The following is a 23,170-nucleotide window of genomic DNA, read 5'->3' as shown; positions in this document are numbered from 1 at the left end:
AATGAAAAATCTCCCAAAAAAAAAAAAAAAAAAAAGAAAAAAAACTCAGCCTGGCATGTGTGCGTGTGAGCCCAAGATCCCAAGAGGAAAATGGAGAAGGGATTGTGATGTGGCCATCCCCCTTGAAGGGTGATTCCTCGCTTTCTGTCTCTCTCTTGTCTCTGTCTCTCCAGCAAGCGAATGTACCCTACAGCAAACATCTCTTTAAACAAACAAATCAATCAATCAATAGTAATGGGTCATACTGACCACGTCCCTACCATGGACCAGGAGCTGCGGTGAACATGTTACCCTAGTAGCTTATTTACTGCTAATGATGAAGCCATCCTCATCTTACAGATGGGGAAACTGACGCAGAACTTTGGTAGGTTGCTTAATGTCACTTGGCTAGTAAACTTCAGAGCCATGATTTACATCCAGGTAAATTGGTTCAGAACTCACTGGTAATGACCACCCTGTAGTTACCAGAGACCAGATTGTAACAGTCACTCTGACAAGATCACATAATCTAGTAACCGGTCAGGTGACACATGCAGACTGGGAGAAAGCCTGGCCTAACCACCTCTGTCTACTCTTCAAAAACCATTCATGAACTCTCACGCTGGGGACCTGTTCTTCCAGGCTCCAAGCTGGGAACTGAACCACATCTCCCAAAGTCACCCACTGCCAGTTCATCAGGGGTCCCCTCCCCTCACACTGCCATAACCCATATTTCTAAGGAAACTGTGAAGTACCTGTATGTCAAAATGTCTTCTAATTTTGTTCTTTAAGGTTCGTCACGCTTTGTTCTCTGTACTATATCCCTCCAAGGACAACTGGAGCCTAAAATATGGTGATCAGTGACGAATATGTGTTCTCTAGGTGAGGTGTATTGCTAGTAATTAAACAGTATTAATTCCATCAGCTTTGATATATATTCTGCTCTCTCAGTAATAAGGCTCAGCGTTCTATTTTCTTTCTGCCCAGCACTGAGTAATAGAATTGGTGTTTAAGGATTATCATATAAATCTACTTTTTGGTCACTCCGTGTTAGGGAATTTTTTTTCTACCCATTATAAATGTCTTCATTATTCCCCAGTTCATAAAAATAATTAAAAGCTACAGGCCAAACACAAATTCCCAGAACATGAAGACTTGACTGGCACTCCATTGCCTGATACCAAGGTTGCCAGCTTCTTAGTTTATGGGTTTCTTAATGAGAACCTGTACATTCTCATTCGGGAAAAGGCCTAGGTGGACAATTCCTTCTGGTGTTCTCAGGAGGTATAAAACTAAAGCCCTCTATGTGAAAGATGAAAATGGGTTATTGTTATTTGATGTGTTTTTAGCAATGTAGAGATGACTTACACTAAAATAAAAACTATCCAAAGGGGGAGGGGAAAAAAAGAAAACTCTGAAAGTGGTTCCTAGGATGTAAATAACGTGTTCACACGCTCCTTTAGAAAAAAAAAAAAAAAAAAAAAAAAAAAAAAAAAAAAAAAAAAAAAAAAAAAAAAAAAAAAAAAGACGAAAGCCAAGGATGAAAGGAAGGAGAAAAAGAAATACAGGGAAATCTGACCCATCATTGCCATGCCTGAACTTCCCCTTGGATAGAACAGACATGGAACATGTGCTTTCCAAGCCTCAGACGACCTTCAAGACATGGAAGTACAGTGTCTGTGGATTTTTAAGCATAATTAACAACCCCTATTTTTCCTCTTAAAGAAGTCAAGAGGCAAAAGCCAATCCATCTTATTCTCAAATGCTAATAGGAGCAATTAAAGAATAGCATTAATTGAAATAATGCAGGGCTGCTTAGGCTTGGGGGTGGTGGTTTTGCTTTTGCTTTTGTTACTCCTTCACCCCTAATGTCCCAGCAGTACTAATTCATAGACCTAATTAGGGAAGCACCCTACCTATGATCCATGTCTGGGACAAAGCGTGGCCTGAAAACCCAGCGGCGAACTGCAGAAAACCGTAAGCACTGTGAGGAAGCTCGGCCGCTGGCAGCCAGAATGCTAACTTCACCTGGTGGAACGCATGTGATAGATCGTTTTATTTACAGCATGCATATTCATTTTCCGGTTTTGGTAAGGAAAATACAGTGCTCATTTGTATTGTTGTAAAACTTGTAAATATGCCCTGTAGGATAAGCAAGATTCAAAACAACATCCTAATTAAAAGGAAAGCTCAGTCGTCTCGCAAGGTAATAGAAGAGGGCACATAAATTGTAAATAAGATACATGGTAAAAATGAAAGAGACAGGCGGGATGGGAGAGGAATGAAATAAGATGTGGAAATGTGCTTCTTAAATGAACACAAATTGTGAGATAATGTCTCATTGAACAATAAAAATAACAAAACAGTGGCAAAGATGGAATAGAACTTCCTGGGTATACCATTTTAATCTTAATATAATTTTCCCCAGCGCATCCACGTTTATTGAACCACTATGATCATTTCTTTCTTACTCCATCCAAAGTTACTGAGAGTATGTTCTTTGCTGTAAATAATTCCCTGATTATGAACATGAAAACGATCCAGAAATTGACCACAGTTTATAAAAGAAAAAAATCTCACAGCATCTGCTCAGGGCCAAAGCTTTACCAAGATGCCAAAATGTGTCGCTTCCTCAGAGAAGCGCAGCGAGAACACAGAAACCACCCTCTCTCCTTCCTCCTGTGTCCAGCTACCCACCTGTTTCCCTCTTTCTCTCTTGTGAAAAATGCAGAAATGACTTCCACAGCACCCCACCCTTCAGTGAGCCTGACAGAACAGGTCTGAGATCGAGAAGTGACGGGGCCAGTTATCAAGTACTAAGGTGACTAAAGTTGCCCTGCTGCAGACTCAGTGATACCAAGGAGGATCCATTCTCGTGCAAAATGGGAATTGATGAATACCTCCTAGAACCAGGCCCAGTATGTAAATAGGTGTTTAGTAACCACTACTGAGACATGGACATGAGGGTCCCCATTCCACACGTGTGAAAATTTTCCTGGGGGACGCAGGAGGATATGGAGTCCAGAGGGAGCCCACCTTCTGTTACTGATCTCTCCTGGGGAATCAGTAACGTCTACAACTCCTGTCAGCCCCACACACACCACAGACATCCCAACGGCCAATGTCAAGAGTCCCCACTCCACCCCTCCTCGCCCCTCCATACACTCATGTTGGTCATTCAATCCATGTACTTATTTCATGGGGTTCCTAAGGATCTAAAATTTAAGGAAATATCCAAAGGTAGAGACTGTTCTCTGATTATCACTATGCTTTTTAACTTGGTGTCACTTTGTAGTAGAAATAGGTTTTCTTGCTGAGCATCAACACTTGAATACTTTCTTCTGCCATGCAAAGCCCAATTTATTATTTCACTGTTTTTCACAAGTTTATTAGGCAAGAGGAATATGTACTTTTCAAGCATAGATTGAAATATGTTCAAACATATTATGAAAACATTTTATTAAGTAGATTATCAAGTAATTCCTTTGTTGAGATGAATGCCTTGCTATATAATGTGACTTTTCGGTGTGTAATTTTGCTATAGGGAATGTGTGCTTGCTGGAGTGAGATAGGGAAGGGGGATTGGAAGAGAGAAACATTCCTCAAAAGGGATGGACACACAGCAATTCCTTCTCCTCCATTTCTCCTTTAGCAATTTTGGACACACACACGCATACATATCCCTGGCATGTTCTTCAAGCTGCAGGTCCTGGAATGAACCATGTAGGATCCAGCTGCCTTAACTGCCACACCACAGTCTGGCCCTATAATGTGACTCATTTTTAACTTTTTTAATACTAGATTAAATATTATAAGTCACACCGCATTGGATATACTAAGCAAAAATAGCTTATATAATCAGAAGTATTATTCTTATAATAAATTGCGGCTATGGTTGCAAATCACAAGCAGATTATTTTATAAACCTGCCATTATTTTTCCTGGAAAATTTCTAAGAACTTCAAGTGAAGCTTCCAAGTCTGATTTTTAATATAAAAATAAATTTCAGTTTTTTTTTTAATTGTCCTTGTTAAAGAACCTCACTGATCAAAACACAAAGAAAGTAGAAGCTGTCTTAAATCCATCCCCAGTCATTACATATTCAGATTTCATGATCATGGGTCCATTGGGAGGAGCTGCTGATTACAGAAGCAACTTGAGGTTGTTGGCGAGAACGTCACCAAGCAGATCTTCTTTCCCAGGGCAGCGGCCCTCCTCTTGGTGACACCTCCCAGCCTCTTTTCTACGGATGCCCTTCTAGACCGTTGTTTCGGATGACCTTGGCATACTCCTTGGCTGATGTGTAAGGGACGCGTGGTCTTGCTGGGTCTTCAAAATCAACATGAAACAATCCAAACCGGCTGCTGTATCCATGGATCCATTCGAAGTTATCCAGAAGAGACCATAAACAATACACCTGAAGATTGACTTTATCGAGTTGGATAGCTTAAATTAAAAAAAGAAAACAAAAAAAAGAAAGTAAAAAAAGGAGAAAAAGAAAAAAAAAAAAGAAACGTTGCTATTTCTGCAATGGTTTTATGAGAACATAGACAAAATCACCAATGAGCAGGCTGGGTCTCTTTCTCCTTCACAGTGGAAACCGCACCAAAAGTTAAGGACGTGAGGTCATGCATGTGTTAAAAAGCTGGAGTTAGCAATTCTACAGTGAATACATAAAGTAAAGCATCATGTTTTATGTCATAAATACAAGTATTTTCAATTTAAAATATCCCCAGGCCAGCTGGTAGCATGATGGTTAAGGCCCTGGATCCCACATGGCCAACACCGGAGTTCAGGTCCCAGACCAGGAGGCTTGAAACACAGGAGCATGTGCATGCATGCCCAATACCCTGGGAGAAGAATGGAGGAGAAAGGATTGCAGCATGGCCATCCCCCTAAGAAGTGATTTTTTGCTTTCTCTCTCTGTCTCTGACCAGCACAAATGCCCTGTGGCAAAACTGTAATAATAATAATAATAATAATAAAACCCCCCTCCCCAATTTCCTGCTTGAACCAAGTAGAGGCTTCATTCAACAGGTCAAATTCCATATTATTCTAGTTATTTTGTTATTCATTCATTTTGACTTTTATTTACTTATTTATGGGATGCATATTTTTCAATAACCAATTTTCAGGCGTGAACAAGCACACACACAAAGTCCTCCCTAGCATCTAGAATGTATTTAGTAAAGACCATGTCCAGTTTCCTGGCCCAGCCTCCTGATAGTTCAGAAAAACCATTCGACAATGGCAGCCTGAGGAGGCCCCATCACTTATCCTTTATCCCCATGACCAAATGGAGACATGCCATATAATTCTGGCAGTAGAGCATCCAAAATGAAAAAGGTGAGCACGCAGTTCTAGCCACGCCTGTGTCTGGACCCAGTGGGCCCACAAATGCAATGGCATCCAGTCCTAGCTGGTGGGAGTTGCTAGAGCAGAACAGCATACACCAGGTAGCTGGCAGACAACTGAGATGTGTTTCTCACAGTTCTGGACGTTGGAAATATGAGGTCGAAGCGGTGGCAGATTTGATGTCTTCTGAGGGACCACGTACTGGTTCACAGTCAGTCCCCTGAGCACTCCTTATATGACAGAAAGGGTGAGAGTGCTCTTTCATGTCTCTGCTGATAAGGGCAGAGCCCTCATGACCCAAGCACCTCAAAAGGTCCCACCTCCTAATACCAACACATCGAGGTGTAGGAGATCCACGTGAGTGTTGAGGAGACACATAGTCAGTCTGTAGCATATCTCCTCTGTCCACACGTAGACTCAGAGTAATACTTAAGCTCATTAAGAGCAAAATTAATGGATCATCTCCTTCCAAAGTGCACGTATGTACAAATACAGAATTCTACATCGTTTCATTTGTGTATGCTCCAACGTTCATCCATGGACTCCTGCATTGACAATGTGTAGAGAAGTCTCCAGTTTTACACTGATTTCCATCATTTTAGTCAGAGAATAAAATTCACTTTTTTTTTTCCTTTTTGGTTTTTTCATAGGGTGCATGAGCTGTACTTGCCAGAGACGGACAGAAGGATGTAGAGAGAAGGGAAGTCCAAAATCATCCCCCAGGGTTGATGTCACACTGCAATCCCTTCTCCTCTATTGTCCTCCTAGAATTTGGGTGCACATGCACACCCAGTGTGATTTTTCAAGTCGCTGGGTCCCGAGCTTGAACTGTGGTGGGTCATGTGGGAATCCAGTACTGTGAGCATCACATCACCTGCTGGCTCCCTCAAATTCAGTTTTTCTAGCATTTTAAGTTTGGCAAAACACTGAAGTTGTATGAGTCTTTTCACTGCACACTGTGCTTCTGAGAACCAGAATGGCAAATTCAATCTGTGGGATGCACTAATGCACGTTTTTAGAGTCAAAATTAAATGAAAAGGCAGGTTTGCTTTGCAATATGAACCTATTTCTATAAAAGCTAGGTGAAAATGAACATTCACATAATAAATCAACCTCTAATTGCTTTAGACCAAAAGGATTCCTCTAGCGAAACATTTAGCAAAGCAAGAGAGACCCTTTAATTTTTTCTTTGGTGTCAGTCTGTGCTTCTCAAGTCTTTTAAAACACACACACATTTCTATTACACATGTATTAGTCTCCAAATCTTCTTGAAATTTTGTTTTGCGTTGGCTTGGAGGATACTCCACCGACAGAAGGTCCCTAACAGGCTAATTAATGCGAAGCCCCTCCATATTCGTGTGCGGAGGCATACAAACTGCTTTGCTTAAAGAATGCCTTACAAATGGCCTCCAGGCAGTAATTAAGCCAAACTAGATTGGATCTTTTTAAACAGAAAATTGTTGAAAAATGAAAAATAGAGCATCCGACTATATTAAACTTGAAAGGAATAAAAACGAGCCCTTGATATCACTTCCCCTTCCTGCCTGCATTTGCCATGAGAGTCTGTCAACCATAATCTGGAGAAAATTATTTTCAAAAGAATTGTTAAAAATATAATGTAAGTACTGGAGGGCATACCTCTTAGAATCAAAATGACAAAAGCCAAATTCCAGGCCAGAAAACAACAGTCTCTGGTGCCTTGTTCATTTAATCTGGGGACTGTGAGAATCTGCATATTTTCTTTCTTATTTGCAAAACTACTGCCCAACAAGAACGCCTGCCAGGTAGAAAGCCAAACAGTATCTGAAAACACACGCAGTCCCACTGATCACGTATAAAAGGATTGATTCATGTGCTAAGCTAGGGGATAAAAATGATGCCCTGCCTGCTTGGAAGGGAACAAAAAGGAAATGTCGACAATTTCATTGTTAACTGCCAGGAGTTCCACAGCAGGCACTAAACTGCCCGAGTGACACTAGTGAATGTCTCTGTGTTTTCATTGCAGGGACTTTCGAGGAGAGAATTACGCAGTTAGGGCTGAGGAACTAGCCTGCTGGATTTCATCTCACCATCCCACGCCGGGGAAAACTACAAAACCACACTGGATGCACCTCGCCTCTTCTTATCTTCTCAAGAATGGAGAGAGAGCGGGACCAACAGATGGTGTAACGGTTATGTTCTGGACTCCCACATGGTCAACCCTGGCATGAGTCCCTGGCCCAGCGACTTAAAACTCACGCCCGGCACATCTGTGTGCATGCCCAAAATCCCGAGAGGAGAATGGAGGAGACAGAGAAAGGATCTGGCCATGGCCATCACCCTGGGGAAGGGGGTTGTGATTTCTCACTTTCTGTCTCTGTGTCTCTGTCTCTCCAGCGAGTGAGCACACCCTATAGTAAAAAAAATCTCAAAAAAAAAAAAAAGAGAGACCGTCATCAAATAATTGTCGTCATGACTGATGAGGTCCCAAATCTTGGCAGGCAGAGAACAATTCTATGAGGTTACTTTCTTTCTTCATCCAGCGTGGGAAGAGATGTAAGCAGAGATGCACAGGAACTTCGAGTGGGTACCAAGCACACTAGTATAAAAATGACACCCATTCCCAGGTCACAGTTGGGTTTTGGAACTCAAGGCCAGTGGAAAAGACCTCAGCCAGCAGGATGGGTGTGAAGATACAAGGAAAGGAACCAGTAGATAATGTAGCGGTTACATCGCTAGACTTTCACATGGCTGACCACGGTTCAAGTCCCAGATCCAGTGGCTCTAAACTAATGCCAGGTGCATGTCCATGCATGCCCAAAATCCTGAGAGGAGAACGGAGGAGAAGGGATTGCGGCATGGCCATCCTCCTTGGGGGTGATTTCTTGCTTTCTGTCTCTTTGTCTCTCTCTGTCTCATTGGCAAGCACACGTACCCTATAGCAAACATCTCTCAAAGAGAAAAATACTTAAGCCTTGCTAATATATTATAGCTTGGTAAGGCTGTTCTAATTATAAGAACCTCATGATAGTGTTGTATTCTACACACACACACACACACACACACGCATACATAAAAACATTTCCCAGAGTTAGCCAAACTGCAAAGGTTGAGGGCACAACTCAACCAAAAGACCGCCCTTCCTTCTGACACTGACTGCAAGTTCAAGTTGAAGAAGTTCCCCAAACCATCGTCACTGTCAGTAATTCGGTAGAAGTACTCAAAGAATCCATAGAAAGCTGTCGTGTTCACAGTTAGGATTACCAGAAAAGAGGGACATTAACATCTGCCAGAGGCAGAGACAAAGGCCAGCCTATGTTGGTAGCAAAGCAGGCACTGCAGTAATGCAGCACTCCACCATGCTGAGGCCACACGGGAAGGTCCTAGGTTCGCATCCTGAGGGCCCTCTGTGCACAGCAGGTGCCTGTGCATGCCCTGTGGAAAATAGGACTGCAGCACACAGACCTGTTGGCATGCCTCCTTTCTCTCTTTCCCTTCCTTTCTCTTTATCCCCCTCTCTCAGGGAAGAAAGAAATAAATGAGCTTTATTTATTTATAGGAAGGCAAGGGAATGAGTGGAGAGGAGAGGAAAAGATGTATAGAGCAGAGACTGAGGGGTTCCAAACCGGAAGCGTCTATTACCCTCTCCCTCGGGAGTCAGGTTGTAGTACCCTCCTGCTACCAGCAGGGACAGCGCACATGCAGTATTTCCAACCAGCGGAGTACACGGGTCTTCCGTGTGCAGCGTTTTTGTTGGGGACTTTAATACAGAGGCAGGATTGACTGACTGATTACCCATGTGGATGAACATGGTTTTCTGACCCAAGGCCTTCCCCCCCTAAATCACATGGCTGTGTTTTTCTGGCATAACTAGCTCTACCCTAAAGAAATACTTCTTTTTTTAAATCAAATATGACATAGAGTACTTCTCAGAAGCTGAGAACAAAGGCCAAACCACTCTGGCAAAAATCAAATGATGCAATACACACATATGCGCAGCTACATTTCTTTTACAAGCTCATTATTTCAGGGTCCTGGGGAAAATCTTCTCAAGCTAGTGGTTTATGAAACACTGTAATTATATGTGTGTTTATCACATTACGAAAGTCTAGCGATTGGGAGCTAGCATCCGTAGGATCTATACTCCACGATTTATAAACAGTGCTACGCTCCCCTTTCAGGATTGTCTGACCTCATGTGAGACACCCATGCATGTGGCAATGCTATCAAGGGATCAAAGGAACCCTAGTCCACAGCCCCATGCTGCCATCCAAAGAAACGGTACAAAAGTTCAGGACAGTGTGGGCGTGAACAGCAGTGACCTTACAGCAAAAAAAAAAAAAAAAAAAAAAAAAAAAAGACAAAGTCCCAGAAAAGAGTAGGAAGAAAATATTTAGACCTTTAAACTTCTGTGTTTGGGCAATGGCAGGTTAGAGCTTTAGAGCAAACCTTCATAGCTTAAAAGAAGAGTGAAAATGCTAAGTAAAACTTTTAAATAAATCTTCCAAACCATGGAAAACTGAGAGTTCAGGAGGAAATTACCAGGCCAAATATAGAAGTGGAAACTGAGATGGGACATGTCAATTACTTTTACCAATGGAATTTCTTTTCAATTTTTTTTTAAGTTAGTATTTTTAGCTTGCTCTAGAGTGTGTGTGCTTTCCAGAGAGAGGGAGAGAAAGTGAGAAGTCACCCTTGAAAGGGGATGGCTATGTTATAATCCCTTCCCTTCCATTCTCACCTCAGGATTTTGGATGCACATGCACCCAGTGTTTTTCAAACTGCCAGGTCTGGGACTTGAAGCACTCACTTGACCATGTGGGATCCAGCCACCTTAACCTCTACTCCACCTGCTGGCCCCCTGATGGAATTTTTTTAACCTTGGGAAATATGGATCTTTCTCTATTTTTTAGGGTGAGGCTAGGTATCAAAATCTAGGGCCATATCATATTGGAAGTTTGATATGAAACCCTCATGCACAGAAAACTAAAACCCCAAATGGCTAAACCTTTAGAGTAATGAGTGAGTCAAGAGTGAGTCAAGAACAAACCAGTGATTGGAAAGTCTGGAGACACTTGATGGTTCAGCAAACATCAAGTCTGGATCTTGGACTGAGGTCAACCCAGACTCCTGGGATTCCCAAGAGCATGACAGATACACATTCAAATTACTTTTGAAAGGAGGTACCTATATTCTTAACCTCTAATTATTATTATAATTTTTTTTTGCTTCTTACTATTTTTCTTTTGTTCCTTTTTAAAAGTAATTTCTTATTTATATTTAATTGCTCTACATTTTTTGGGGGTACAATATGAGTTTTCAAAGCATGCATGTTATATGCAATAATTAAATCAAGGGTATTAGTATATTCTTTTTTTTTCAGTAAAGAATGTGACATTATGACACCAATTTTTGCTCTACTAATTTTTCTTTCCTGTTTTTATTTGTTTGTTTTGTTGTGTTGTGTTTTTGAGATACGTATATGACTTGGCACTGTCCCATTTTCCACTGTGGTATGTCATTCCACAACCCATATGCTCTGTCTTTGTGCATTCCTTTGTCTGTCTTTTTTCCTGGGGCCCTGCCATTCGCCATCCCATTGTAAATATTTTTAATTATAATCATAAGCACATAATCAAATATAACCAGTCAGACATGGAGACACGATGATATGAAGAAAAACAAATCACCAGATCCAACAGGCAACAGAAATAAACCCACAACACTCTCAGTTATTAAAAATATCATACGAACTATACAATGACTATATTCACTGCGCTTAGGAGATAGCTTTTAATATCTTAAAGGAACTATAAAAAGTGATGTAACATATTTGGAAAACAAACTAACCTCTAAGGGCTTGAGTTTTCACCCCAAATGCACCAGTTGCTAGAGAAAGGAGTCTCACGTTTTCATGAGTACAATGGACATGCTGCTGTCCACACTCATGGCTGCTAGAACAGCATGAACCCCAGGACAATCCCCAGGCCCTGCTGGGTGTCTATTGCTTTCTTCTGGCCTCCCCTAGGAGAACGCAGAATCCAAGGCAGAAATAGAAGAGAGAGACACAACGGGAACGTCCCTGCAGAGGAGGGACTATGTAGAGACATGAAGGCCATCATTTGTAGGTCCAAAAGAGAGGCCTTGGGAAGCAGCAAACCCACTGCCTTGATCTGAGACTTTCTGTCGTTAAACTATCCAAGCTGTGGCGCTTTGTCATGGAAGTCCTAGCCAGGTAAAGCACATGGAGACCTGAGAACTTCTGTTTTAATAAACTCCTTGGGTCATTTTTAAGCCTAAAATAAGCTCTAATAGTCTATTGCAATTCTTTTGCCATAGTTGGTCACTTCAGAGGTATTCCTCTTGACGCTTCTGAGTGTTGGAGACTCTCCGTTAGCCCCTTTGCCTAATACTGTAGCCAGAGAGCTCTGGGCTGAGAAGTGGCTGTGTCTAGGCCAGGACACACCACTTTCTGGAAGTGGGTGACCCCTGAAACCATGGCCATTCCGTGTGCTCAGGGGTGCTAAGCGCCTTTTCATTGCACTGCTTAGAAGTCTAGCTTTATCCTAGGAGGACTGAGAGATCGCCTCTCACTTTCACCATATGTAGTGGGTTAAATTTAGCCCCCTCCCCACGATATGTTCACTCATAACCCAATGAGTGTGACTTCTACAATCTGCATGTTCCCCCAAATTCCACGTGTGGAGATTTGGATGTGATGGGATTAAGCAAGTGCAAACATAATCAGACTACGGTGTTGAACGGTAAGGCCACTAGGAGATTAGGATTAAGGTCACTAGGCTGGGCCCTTTGATTGTCTCACAGGAGCGGGAACGAGACAGAGACTGATGGACATAGACACTCCGGTCTGGTCTCACCCTTGTGGTGTGACTCTTTAGGACTCTGCAGGGTGCCCACCAGGTGTGGCTCCTGAACCTTAGGCCTCCAAACCATGAGCTCAATAAACCTCTAGTCTTACTTCAGCGAATTTGTATTATCAGCAAATAAAACAGAGACCTATTTGAAAAAAGAGGTTTTACAAATACGATCCAATTAAAGATCACAGGATGTGATCATGACAGATAATGATGAGCGCTCAATCTCATGACAAATATCTTTATACGAGAAGAAAAAGGAAGAAGACACACAGGACAGAAGGTGCTGTGAAGACAGAGGCAGGGACATGAGTGACGTCTACCAGCCGAGGAACACCAAGGATGGCCATGGCCGCCAGACACCAGTAGACGGGCATGGAACTCATTCTCCCTCCCAGCCTCCAGAGGAGCCAATCCTGCTGACGCCTTCATTTTGGACTTCTGGCCTTCACAACTGAGAGAATGCATGTCTATGGCTTCGAGCCCTTAGGTTTGGAGTCGTTTGCTGGGGAAGCCACAGGAAATGAATGCGCAGTGCCCTATTGGAGTGGTTGCCTGCTGGGCTCCCAGTCCCAAACCACCCACCTGATCTTGCTGGGGGCATGTGAGCATCTTTCTCAAGGCCTGTCAAAGCGAGAGAGAGAAAGCCTTCTGGCGACAGTTTGAAAGTGATTTTCTGGCAATTGCCCCCCAAGCTAGCTTTGAACATGCGTTTTTCTGAGTGTGGCTGAAATGCCCAAGAGCAGTGCAACCATGGAGCCTTTGCCAAATAGCATTTCCCGCAAGAGAACCAGCACATGAGCTGTATTCTCCTTTCTTTGTAAAAAAAAAAAAAAAAAAAATTAATAAATAAAATAAAACATCAGGAAGAGCTAAAAATAGAACATGCACAGTAAGCCTGCCCCACCCCCAGCTCCAGCTGAAGGTCCAGGCTGGGCAGCATCTGTCAAAAAGCCCGCATCATCCCCACACGGGAGGCCCCACCTGCAGGTGAGAACTCGTAGCAGCAAAAACTGGGACTCTCTGAAAAGCGAGTCTCTGAAAACCAAAAGCTAACTTTTAAATATTTAATAGGAAAATGCCAATTAACCAGGAATGAGCTGCACAGATTTCTTAATTATCTATTATTCTAACTATTTCCATGAGACCTCGGGAAGCAGAGAAAGTGCTCATGTAAAAATATCTGAATTGGAAAGCCGATCTGAGGACAGGTACACATTCAACATCACCGCCTTTAATTCCTCCAACATGTGACGTCTACAGCTACTTCTGCTTCAGTAGAGAAATCTCTCCGGGCACCAAAGTTTTCAGCAAGAGAAGCTCTCTACTGTCAGAAAAGCTGCCTACCCTCTCCCTCTCCCTCTCCCTCCCTCCTTCCTTCCTCCCCGCTTTTCCTCCTTCCTCCCTTCTTTCCTTGTTCTCTGGGACCTACCTTCCCCTTCTGTAAAATGGAGGCAATGGTATCCTCACAGGATGTGGTGAGTACTCAATAAATTAATGTCTGTCAAGCTCTGTGTAATGCTGACTCTATGACAAACACTGCATATATACTTGTGTTGTCGTTGCTACTGTTGTTTTTATTTCTCTCTGAATCTGGGAGGGCAATGAATGAAATCTGCTTTATCTCTTCTCCCATCTGGCTTCCAGCAGCTTTCAAGTAAGCAGGAAATTCTCAACGCTGAGAACCAGAGGAATCAGGGCATCGAGGGAGAGCGAAGCATCTGGGACAGGGTCTGTGCTCTGTGGGGACGGGTCAGTTGGGGGTCATGAGAAACGAACAGGATGGTGAGGGTGACACCGCCAGGAACACCGGAAGCTGCGAAACGCCCCTGCTTTGGTTATGGCGTCACTTAAGGTTTCTGGGAGCCCAGGACAACATCCACCCACCTTTACTCAGTAAATACAAGTGCTAGAAACTCGGAATACCACAATGAGCAAAATCGACAGCCCCTCTCCTTAGAGACTGCAACCAATGCAGAAGGCATATCCTAACCAAATTATCACCTGTGAGTGATTACTACAGCCTAAAAAGTAGCATGAGAAGACAGAAGTGAGAACCGTGAGAAAGAACAGCCTATTAGCTAATATTTATTGACCATTCGGGTACCACGTCAAGGGGTCTGGACATGCCTAATTCATTTAACCTTTATAATCCACCTACGAGTTAGACAGATATTGTCATTATCCCCATGGTACAGACAAGACAAGTGAATCACAGAGGTTAGGTAACATTTGCAAAATTCAGATGTGGAGTACATAGGAGCAGTGGCACAGGAACCCCAGTTTGGTCACGACAGAAGCTGTGTGCCAGCCCTCAGGGCCGCGCTGAGTCTCGACCACACGCCACAGTGGAAGATTTGTCTTTACCAGCAAGGATGGGAGGAAACGGATGATGGAGCCATTTCCTGGAGTGATCCAGAGATGAGAGCTCAAGGATGAGTTAAGATTTCCTAGCTCTCCTGGGGCCAGAGATGGCTGTTGGGGGTGCTGTCTGCTCTCTCTGCCTCTCTTATTCATGGAAGAAACAAACGAACCAATGTAAAAAGAAAAGAGTGGAACTGGAGGGCATACTTAGGGGTGCAGTAAATCACAAGGGGGTGTCATTAGAGCATGGTCTGGGGTGACGTGAGTGAAGGAGGAGACAAACAGATGGGTTCTGACACGTGGATAAAATCAGCAAGATTTACTAAGCCACTAAAACACCTGTGGGTAAAGGCGATAAGGAAGCAAAGTGAGCAGAATTTAACGGATAATGTTGTCGATATCTGAGTTAGAGAACGATCAGCATAGGCACTTCTTGGAGGAATGGCAGGAAAGAAAATGAGTCAAGCTTGGTTATGATGACTGTGAGGTGACTGCTTTGACCTCAGCATGAAGAACTGAATAGGCAGTTGAATTGACATGAAAAGAAAGTAGAGTCTGAGATGGAGAAGTCGGTTTGGGGGTCATAGTGTAGAGATGCTCATTGAAACCATGGCTGTTCAGTAGCAGTTAGAGAATAAGAAAGCAAGACTTTGGTACAAGCCTCCAATATTCCAACAGTAAAAATAGGATAGAAAAGGGACCAGCAGTTGGCATAATGGCTATGTCACTGGACTCCCAAATAGTCTACCATGGTTCGAGTTCCAGACCCAGTGGCTTAAACTCACACCAGGTGCGTATGCGTGCATGCCCAAGATCCCGAGAGGAGAACGGAGGAGAAGAGATTGTGGCATAGCCATCCCCCCTGGGGGGTGATTTCTCGCTGTCTCTCTGTCTCTCTCTGTCTTTCTGGTGAGCGCACGCGCCCTACAACAACAACAAAAAACTCTACAAAAAAATAAGAAGAAGATAGAAAAGAAGACTGAGAAAGAGCCAGGAATGGCCCATATCCTTGACTTGATAAACATCCAAGGACACTTTTCATTCTACAAACATCACACTGCTAAAAAAAGAGAATGTGGTCATGAAACCTAAGGTTGTCTGACCCCCAAGTCCATGATCTTTCCACGGGTAAAACAGAGAAAGGTTATAAATATGGGACACAGGACCATAACATGACGTGCAAGGCTTAAATCACCATGGGAAGCACATCGCTAGATCAGGTGGGGAGCATAATGAGGGGAGCAGTGGGAGAAGCTTCTGGAATACTAGTCCTCTGAGACCAAGGGTCCTTCTATTCTCATAAAGAATTTACGTAATTTTATTTATTTATTATTATTTAAATTTGCTATAGGGCACATGCTCTCACCAGAGAGAGAGAGAGAGAGGGAAGGAAAGTGAGAAGGCAAGTCACCAGGTCTGGGATTTGAACTGTGGTTGGCCATGTGAGTACCTTAACCACTATGCCACCTGCCGACCCAAGACCAAGGATGACCTGGAACACCCTCTAAGATCAGGTCGCCCTAGCTCTCCTCATCTCCTGCCTTCTACTGGCCATTCCCAGGACGGCTGAGATCCTTTTCTTCTTGGAGTGTCAAGAGCTCTTGTCCATTTACGGCCTTTCCTCTTCATTTCCCACCTGTCCAACCCGTTTTTCTAGGTTTTCATCTTAGCGTCTTTTTGTTGCCATTCAGGTATTAGTTCAAATTCAGCCTCATAAGAGGTCTTCGCTACTGCTCCAATTTAAAATTCTCCTCCCAGCCAGTCCTTTCTCTATCATATCATCCTGTACTACTTTCTTTGTGACCCTTATCACTGAATTAAAATATCTTGTTCATGTAGCCGTGCATTTGTTATTGTTTAAATCCTCCAGAAGACTGAATGTCTTCAAAAACTAAATAAATGAGGGAGGACCCTGTGAGTCCACTCCCTTCAATACGGCCCACCCTGAGGACAGTACCCTAGCACACAGCAGATCCTAAGTGAGCACTTGCTGAAGGAATGAGGGAGAGACGAAGAGGAGGAGGAGAAGGGGAAGGAAGTAAGATAGGAAGGTAGAAATGTGGAAGGAAGCAAGGAAGAAAGGGAGGGAGGGAGAGAGGGAGGGAGTGATGTCATTCTACCCACATCTGCAGCTTCATCACAGCATCCGCAGGGTGCACAACCAAGACTTCGATGGCCAGGTTTCAGTCTCCACTCAGCACCCCTGTGGTGCTGCTGGCTCTTTCTGTCTCCCAGCTTCTGATTCTAGTCCCAACCTGGGCCTTCCAGCCTCCCACCAGTCCCACTGGCCTGCTCTGTTGTAACATTTCTCAAAAGCTTCTCCCTTGTCTCTGGCTCCTGCCACACTTGAACTTCTGATTTCCAACCTGTCAACACTCCCTCCATTGACCTTCAGTTACATTTCTGGGTCGGTCTTCTCAAGTGTTTTCCCCTTGACCTGTTCGCTCTGAAAGTTCTAGATGTTCTGGGGCAGACCCCACGTCCTCCTGGGTACCCATTAAACCTGAATGGTGATGAATGGTGACTGGTGGGTCTCTGCAGTCCCTGAGGTGACCACAGTAGAGTTCTAAATGAAAATACCTCCCATCATAAGATCTTATCCCTAGGCCTGAGATACATCCTTTGAAATAGCTGTCGCTTTTTAGAATATTGGTCTACTTGTGTTTTAAAAATAGCCATTTCTACCTACAGCCACACAAGAAAAGCCCTCAAAGGAACTGGTATTCAGATACAAATGGAAAATTAGATTCTGCGAGTGAATTTAAAAAACGACGACACTGGAATGTGGGGCTGAAGGAAATGTGTGTAGCTTTATTCTACAACTGACATAGACCAAATCACAAGTAGTAATTTGTCAAACTGTATCCTCAATACATGAACTAGCCCTCACACATCCTTCTTAATATCTTTCTTTCATTCCTTCCTTACATCCATAAATATTTTAGTAACTATGTATTTCCTTTTTAAAATTGTTCATTTTTTTAATTTGCCAAAGGGCACATGCACTCACTGGAAAGAGACAGCACCCCTTCCCCCATGGAGCATGGTCATGCCTCAATCCCTTCCCCTCCACCACTCACTCCTTTGGGGAATCAGGGCAAAAAACTGCATGTGCCAAATGTGTTTTCCAAGCCCCAGTCTAGGACTGAAACCATGCAATTGGTCATGTGGATCCAGCTGCCTTAACCACCACACCACCAGCTAATCCTATTAAGTATGTCCTTTTATACACAAATTATTATTATAGACAGTGTGATTCTCATCCAGGAAAAAGAAAATCTAACAGACACATTGCCCTCAAGCTTTCAATAGGCAAGTAGAAAAACAAAAAGTATATACAGATTTCTGTGCCATAGACACTCACTCAATACCCTCAGCTTCCCTTCTGTAACACGTGAAAGACATGCACTTCACCATTTGTTCAATGTCTGTGTTCTCCAGACGATAAATGGTGGGAGGGCAGGAAACATGTGGGTTTTATACTCGCCAGTCTTAGCGCAATGACGGGTGAAAACCCGGTGCTTAATAAATATTTCTAAATAAAAAAACTACAAGTAGATGCAATATAATATTGCACAAATGATCAGAAATGTAAGAAGGTGGCGTGGGGTTAGGATCAGGTGGAGTGGTGGTTAAGGCACTGGGTCCCACATGGCCAACAGCATGGCTCATGTCCCAGACCTGGTGGCTCGAAGAGCATGCCAGGTACATGTGTGTGCATGCCCAAAATTCCAAGAAGATAATGGAGAAGAAGGGACTGTGGCATGGCGATTCCTCCCTGAGGGTGAGTACTCACTTCCTCTCTCTGTCTCTGTCTCCCTGTCTCTCTCTGGCAAGTGTACATGCCCTATAGAAAACACTAAAATCAGCAATAAAAATTACTTAAATAATGACGGTTCATAAGTAGGCAAGGTTATTTTATTGACTAAGATGACAAAATTCAACTCCAAGTTCCACTTTTCAAAATAAATAGAAAACCTTGGGAACCAGCAGTTAGCATAATGGCTATGTCGCTGGATTCCCACGTAGTCGACCGCGGTTCGCGTCCCGGACCCGGTGGCTTAGAACTCACGCCGGGCGCGTGTGCATTCGTGCCCAAGATCCTGAGAGGAGAATGGAGGAGAAGGGATTGCGGCGTGACCATCCCCCCTGGGGGGTGATTTCTCGCTTTCTGCCTCTATGTCTCTCTCTGTCTGTCGGGCGAGCGCACACGCCCTATAGTGAAAAAAAAAAAAAAAAACTCTCAAAATAAATAGAAAACCATATGGGTTTAGCCTCCCCATCTGATGAAATAACTGTGCATCTTCTATGCTAAGACCAGAATGTGTTCTTGTGATCATATGACTCCAGAACCAAGTGTCCCATCAGTGATGGATATTCCTGTACACGCAGAATAGATTTTATTAAATGGTCCCTTAAAAAAAAAAAATTCTCAGAGAAGGCAATGTCACCTTCTGTAACGATGAAGAGAGAGCCAGTGCGAGCGCCACCCTCACCATGCTGTCCCCACAAAAACACTTCCCTGCATTTTCTTAGAGATACAGGGAAAAAGAATAACGGAGCATTGAGAAGAAAGAACAATGACACCTCTTTAAAATGCTTCCGTGTAAGTTTACACACTGCTGGCACCAAGGTTCAAGCCCAGGTGGCCACACCTCACCCAGACGGCCTGTCCGAGCTGAACGGAGAAGTCTCGCTAGTCTGCTTTTTAAGGACAAGGAAGGACACTGCTTGGTGATATGGCCACAAGCTGTTAGGGGAAGAGGCTTTGCTCAGCACATTTCTGCTACCGAGCGAGGTTGGACTCATTTCAGAGAGCCACATAAAATAAATAATCATGCAAAAGCAGATTCGTCCTGATAGGGCTCTGACAGCTGCTCCGAGAGGTGGGTCTTTGCAAAGCCCATCTTTCAACAATGAACTGACCCAAAGATCCAGGAAAGCTCCAGACAGGACCATATGGCCTGGAATAAAAACATATTTCAAACTCTGTTTATTATGCATATCTTTCAAAGGTTCACTACTCTGTGATGAAACATAGCACCTGCAAGGCTTTAATAAGCTTCCCGAGAAAGTACAATTATCAAATCACAGGCACCTGAAGAATTTGTCTTCTCTTACACTTAGCCATGCACTGCCCAACGAGGACTGGTCTCATTCTTTTTAATTATATGGGTTTGCTGTATTTTGTAAGCTGCGATCAATACTTATTCAGAAATAAAACTCCTTATAGACCTCAGAGTGAGGGCCATGAAATATCTCTCCTCCTAAACTTTGGGGACTCCATTACTGCATACAAAGCCCTCCAGTCTGCCTGAAAAGAAAAGAAGCAATTCAATCATGCAGCCCTGCAAGGACAGGAGAGCCTTCGACAGGATTTAGGCTGGACATCATTCATCAGCAATGTCAGGGGCGGAGAAGGTATGAACAGCTTCCCTTCACTAGAGAGCCTTGCGATTCCACATCTGCTCCAAATATTTGAGAAGCACAGTTCATTCATTATTCACTCAACAAAGACCCATTGAGCAGATATTATGTGCCAGACTCTAGGCTGAGTGTGATGATTCAGAGATTAATAGTACACGGTCCCTGCTCTCAGGAGTTAATGGTCTCATTGGGAAGGTAGACCCAAAAGAACTGGTTTGGGAACTCAGGGGGACATGAGCTATGGAAAACATTGGAGGACAAAGAAAGGGGTGACTCGACCTTTCTGGGAAGTTCAGGGACAGCTTTCTTTCTTTCTTTTTTTTGGAGAGGTTTTTGCTATAAGGTACGTGTGCTCGCCAGAAAGACAGAGAAAAATAGAGAGACAGAAAGCAAGAAATCACCCCCCAGGAGGGGATGGCCATGCCGCAATCCCTTCTCCTCCATCCTCCTCTCGGGATCTTGGGCATGCACGCACACGTGCCCAGCATGAGTTTAAGCCACTGGGTCCGGGATTCAAACCGCGGTCAACTACATGGGAGTCCAGCGACATAGCCATTATGCTAACTGGTCCCAGGGACAGCTTTCCACAGGAATAAGCATTTGAATAGAAACTTAAAAGAAGAGAGTTTACTAGTCACAAAGGAGAAGATAGTAGCCATATCAAGGTTGAAACTGGGGGTGGGGAGGGGGTCTTCACAAAAGTTGATGGACACGTGTATTATGAAAAGACCATGCATGGATTTCAACCTTTGTTTGCCCCAAAGTAAATTCATATTTTAATTTCATTTTCCACAAACTTCTTCAAGTCCCCTCATATGTTCCCATGTCATATTTACTCCCATGACCCCAAACGATGTAACATTCTTTGAGGTTTCAAGTCCTGTTTCTCTCTCTGCCTCTAATTAGCATACTCACAAACAAGGCATGTGTGTCTGAAATTGCTCACAGGATTAAATGACTGGTTTATAATGGACAGTCATAGGCCCACTGGACTTAGACTCTCGGTAGGGTTCTTCCTAAGCTAACAGTCTATGTGAAATTTGGAACACTTTTATTTTTCTTCCCCAAAGCAGCGCACAGTAGTGCCTTGTAGGATTTTAGGAATGGGTTTTATACAGATGAATTAGCCTAATCATCACACAAGATGACGAGGTGCCCGAGTCTGGCCTGCTAAGTAAGAGTCTGTCTTACTTCCCTTGTACCCACAGCCCCAAATCCAAAGAGCCTTTAAACTGTACCATACTTGGCTTTGAAAGTGAAGAGCGTGCAACCATAATGACAGATGAAGTGAAGATTTTTAACTATGACATTACATACTAGACCTAGGGACATACTGAAGAAGTGACTTGTTTACTAGAGGTACTGATAATGTCCTCACTCACGAGGGAATATAAACTTCTTTGATCAGGGGTAGTTACTTGGCAAGTGTGTTGTGAAGGAAGGCAGGGAGAGAGGAAAGGAGGACAAACATCGATTTATACAATCAACAGTATCTCTAAACTATTTTTTATCTCCAAGCCTTCAACAAATATTTATCCAGGGCATTGTTGTTCAAGTCTGTTAAGACCCAAGAAGAACAGCAGAGGATTACCAAAGATGGTGCCCAATACTTCCTTCATACATAGATAAAAGAGCAACTATTGTTCATCCCTAAAATCCATGCTGCTCACAACTCTTAAGACTGATGCTGTTGGGACCAGCAGTTAGTATAATGGCTATGTCGCTGGACTCCCATGTAGTCGACTGTGGTTTGAGTCCCGGACCCAGTGGCTTAAAACTCACGCCGGGCACGTGTGCGTGCGTGCCCAAGATCCCGAGAGGAGAATGGCGGAGAAGGGATTGTGGCATGGCCATCCCCCCTGGGGGGTGATTTCTCGCTTTCTGTCTCTCTGTCTCTCTCTGTCTGGCAAGCACACGTGCCCTATATCAAAAACCTCTCCAAAAAAAAAAAAAAGATTGATGCTGTTGTGTCCATTATATGGATGCAGAAAACAAAGTTCAAAGAAAGTAGAGGTGTTCAAAGAAATGAAGAAAACAGGTGACAGAGAAAGGATTGAAATCCATCTGTTTCCAAAGTCCAGGCTCCTTCCAAGCTCCCATCTTCCCTTCTCCTGACTAATCCTCAGAGTCCATATTCCTGCTTAGGAAGTAGAAAATGGCCACTCTCCATCTCAGTTTTGCTTTGTGAGACTGTAGCTACAGCTCTGTGGGTGGTTGTAGCAGACGAGGTGACACAGGAGCTCTGGACCGGTGCCGTGTACTGAGCGTGTGACTGGGGGCGGCATGCCAGCCAGTCTCTTTTTATTTAGACACATTCTCTTTTGAAGATCACTTATTTTTCTGGTTTTGAGTATTAAAATGACAGAAATGTTACGAAGAGGCATCAGAAGAAGGGAGGAAGATGAGAGAATGTGCCTGGGAAAGGGACGCCTTCTATTTTGCTGTGAACTGCAGGGCAGAGAAATTGCCAGACAAAGGAGGCATGAGATCAACAGAGTTTTGTTCTCTGGTTTATGCCAGGACTCTGTAAGTCTCTGAACTCTGTAGTTTTACTTGATAAATACTGGCTTGGTTTTGATTTTAATAAATCTACTCTATTATAAGCTACTTCGCTGGCATTTAAGAAACAGAGACCACCTCCCCCAGTCATCTCTCATTGACCCCTCCAAGAGCAACTTTCTTCAGTAAAGCGTGAGATAAAATTCCCCCCATTTTAGAGCTAATAAGACAGTAAAATTTTACATTTAAGGGGCATTTACAGGATTCCAAACCCTGTTTTAAGAGTTTCATATGCATATTTATTTGCTCTTTCCAATAATGCCATATGATTGCTATTATTATTCTTCCCGTTTGACAAAGTAAGAAAACTGAGACGCAGTGAGGTGGTGCCATGTGCCCAAGGCCACGTATCCGGTAATGAATCGCAAGAGTGGCCACCCCTGTACAAGATGGGCTAATCATTTGAACTGGTTCTTGATGGACAACAATATCTTATTTTCATGAAGCACAATATTTACTCTACCATTCCATCAACATTATTGTTTCAAGCTGCTGTGAATAAAGAATCAAATAGGAGATCCCAGTTTTCGAGAGTTCCACCATACAGAAACAGATGCATGAAAGAACAGCTACAATGCAATGGAACCGAAGCAAAAGCTGGGGCCAATGGGCAAAGAGGAGGCATCCCTAAC

The 23,170-nt window shown here is 43.4% G+C and overlaps 1 protein-coding gene across 3 annotated transcripts in view; it reads right to left on the bottom strand.

Annotated features, from left to right (window-relative positions):
* LOC102498111 (cytosolic beta-glucosidase) overlaps positions 1–23,170 on the bottom strand; it is a 132,336-nt gene that overhangs the window by 16,954 nt on the left and 92,212 nt on the right. The window contains exon 5 of one of the 3 annotated variants that reach the window (XM_006154926.3): positions 3,946–4,425. The exons of the other annotated variants lie outside the window; for them this stretch is intronic. Within the exon in view, the coding sequence (XP_006154988.1) occupies positions 4,223–4,425 (203 nt within the window). The 3' untranslated portion in view covers positions 3,946–4,222. Of the gene's footprint in view, positions 1–3,945; positions 4,426–23,170 lie in introns of those variants that run through there. 3 annotated transcript variants of the gene reach the window in all.

Source organism: Tupaia chinensis, unplaced genomic scaffold, assembly GCF_000334495.1.
Source record: "Tupaia chinensis unplaced genomic scaffold, TupChi_1.0 Scaffold000426_1, whole genome shotgun sequence".
NCBI lineage: Eukaryota > Metazoa > Chordata > Mammalia > Scandentia > Tupaiidae > Tupaia > Tupaia belangeri.
Note: the sequence above shows the minus strand (reverse complement) of the source record. Positions and strands in the feature narration are given on the sequence as shown.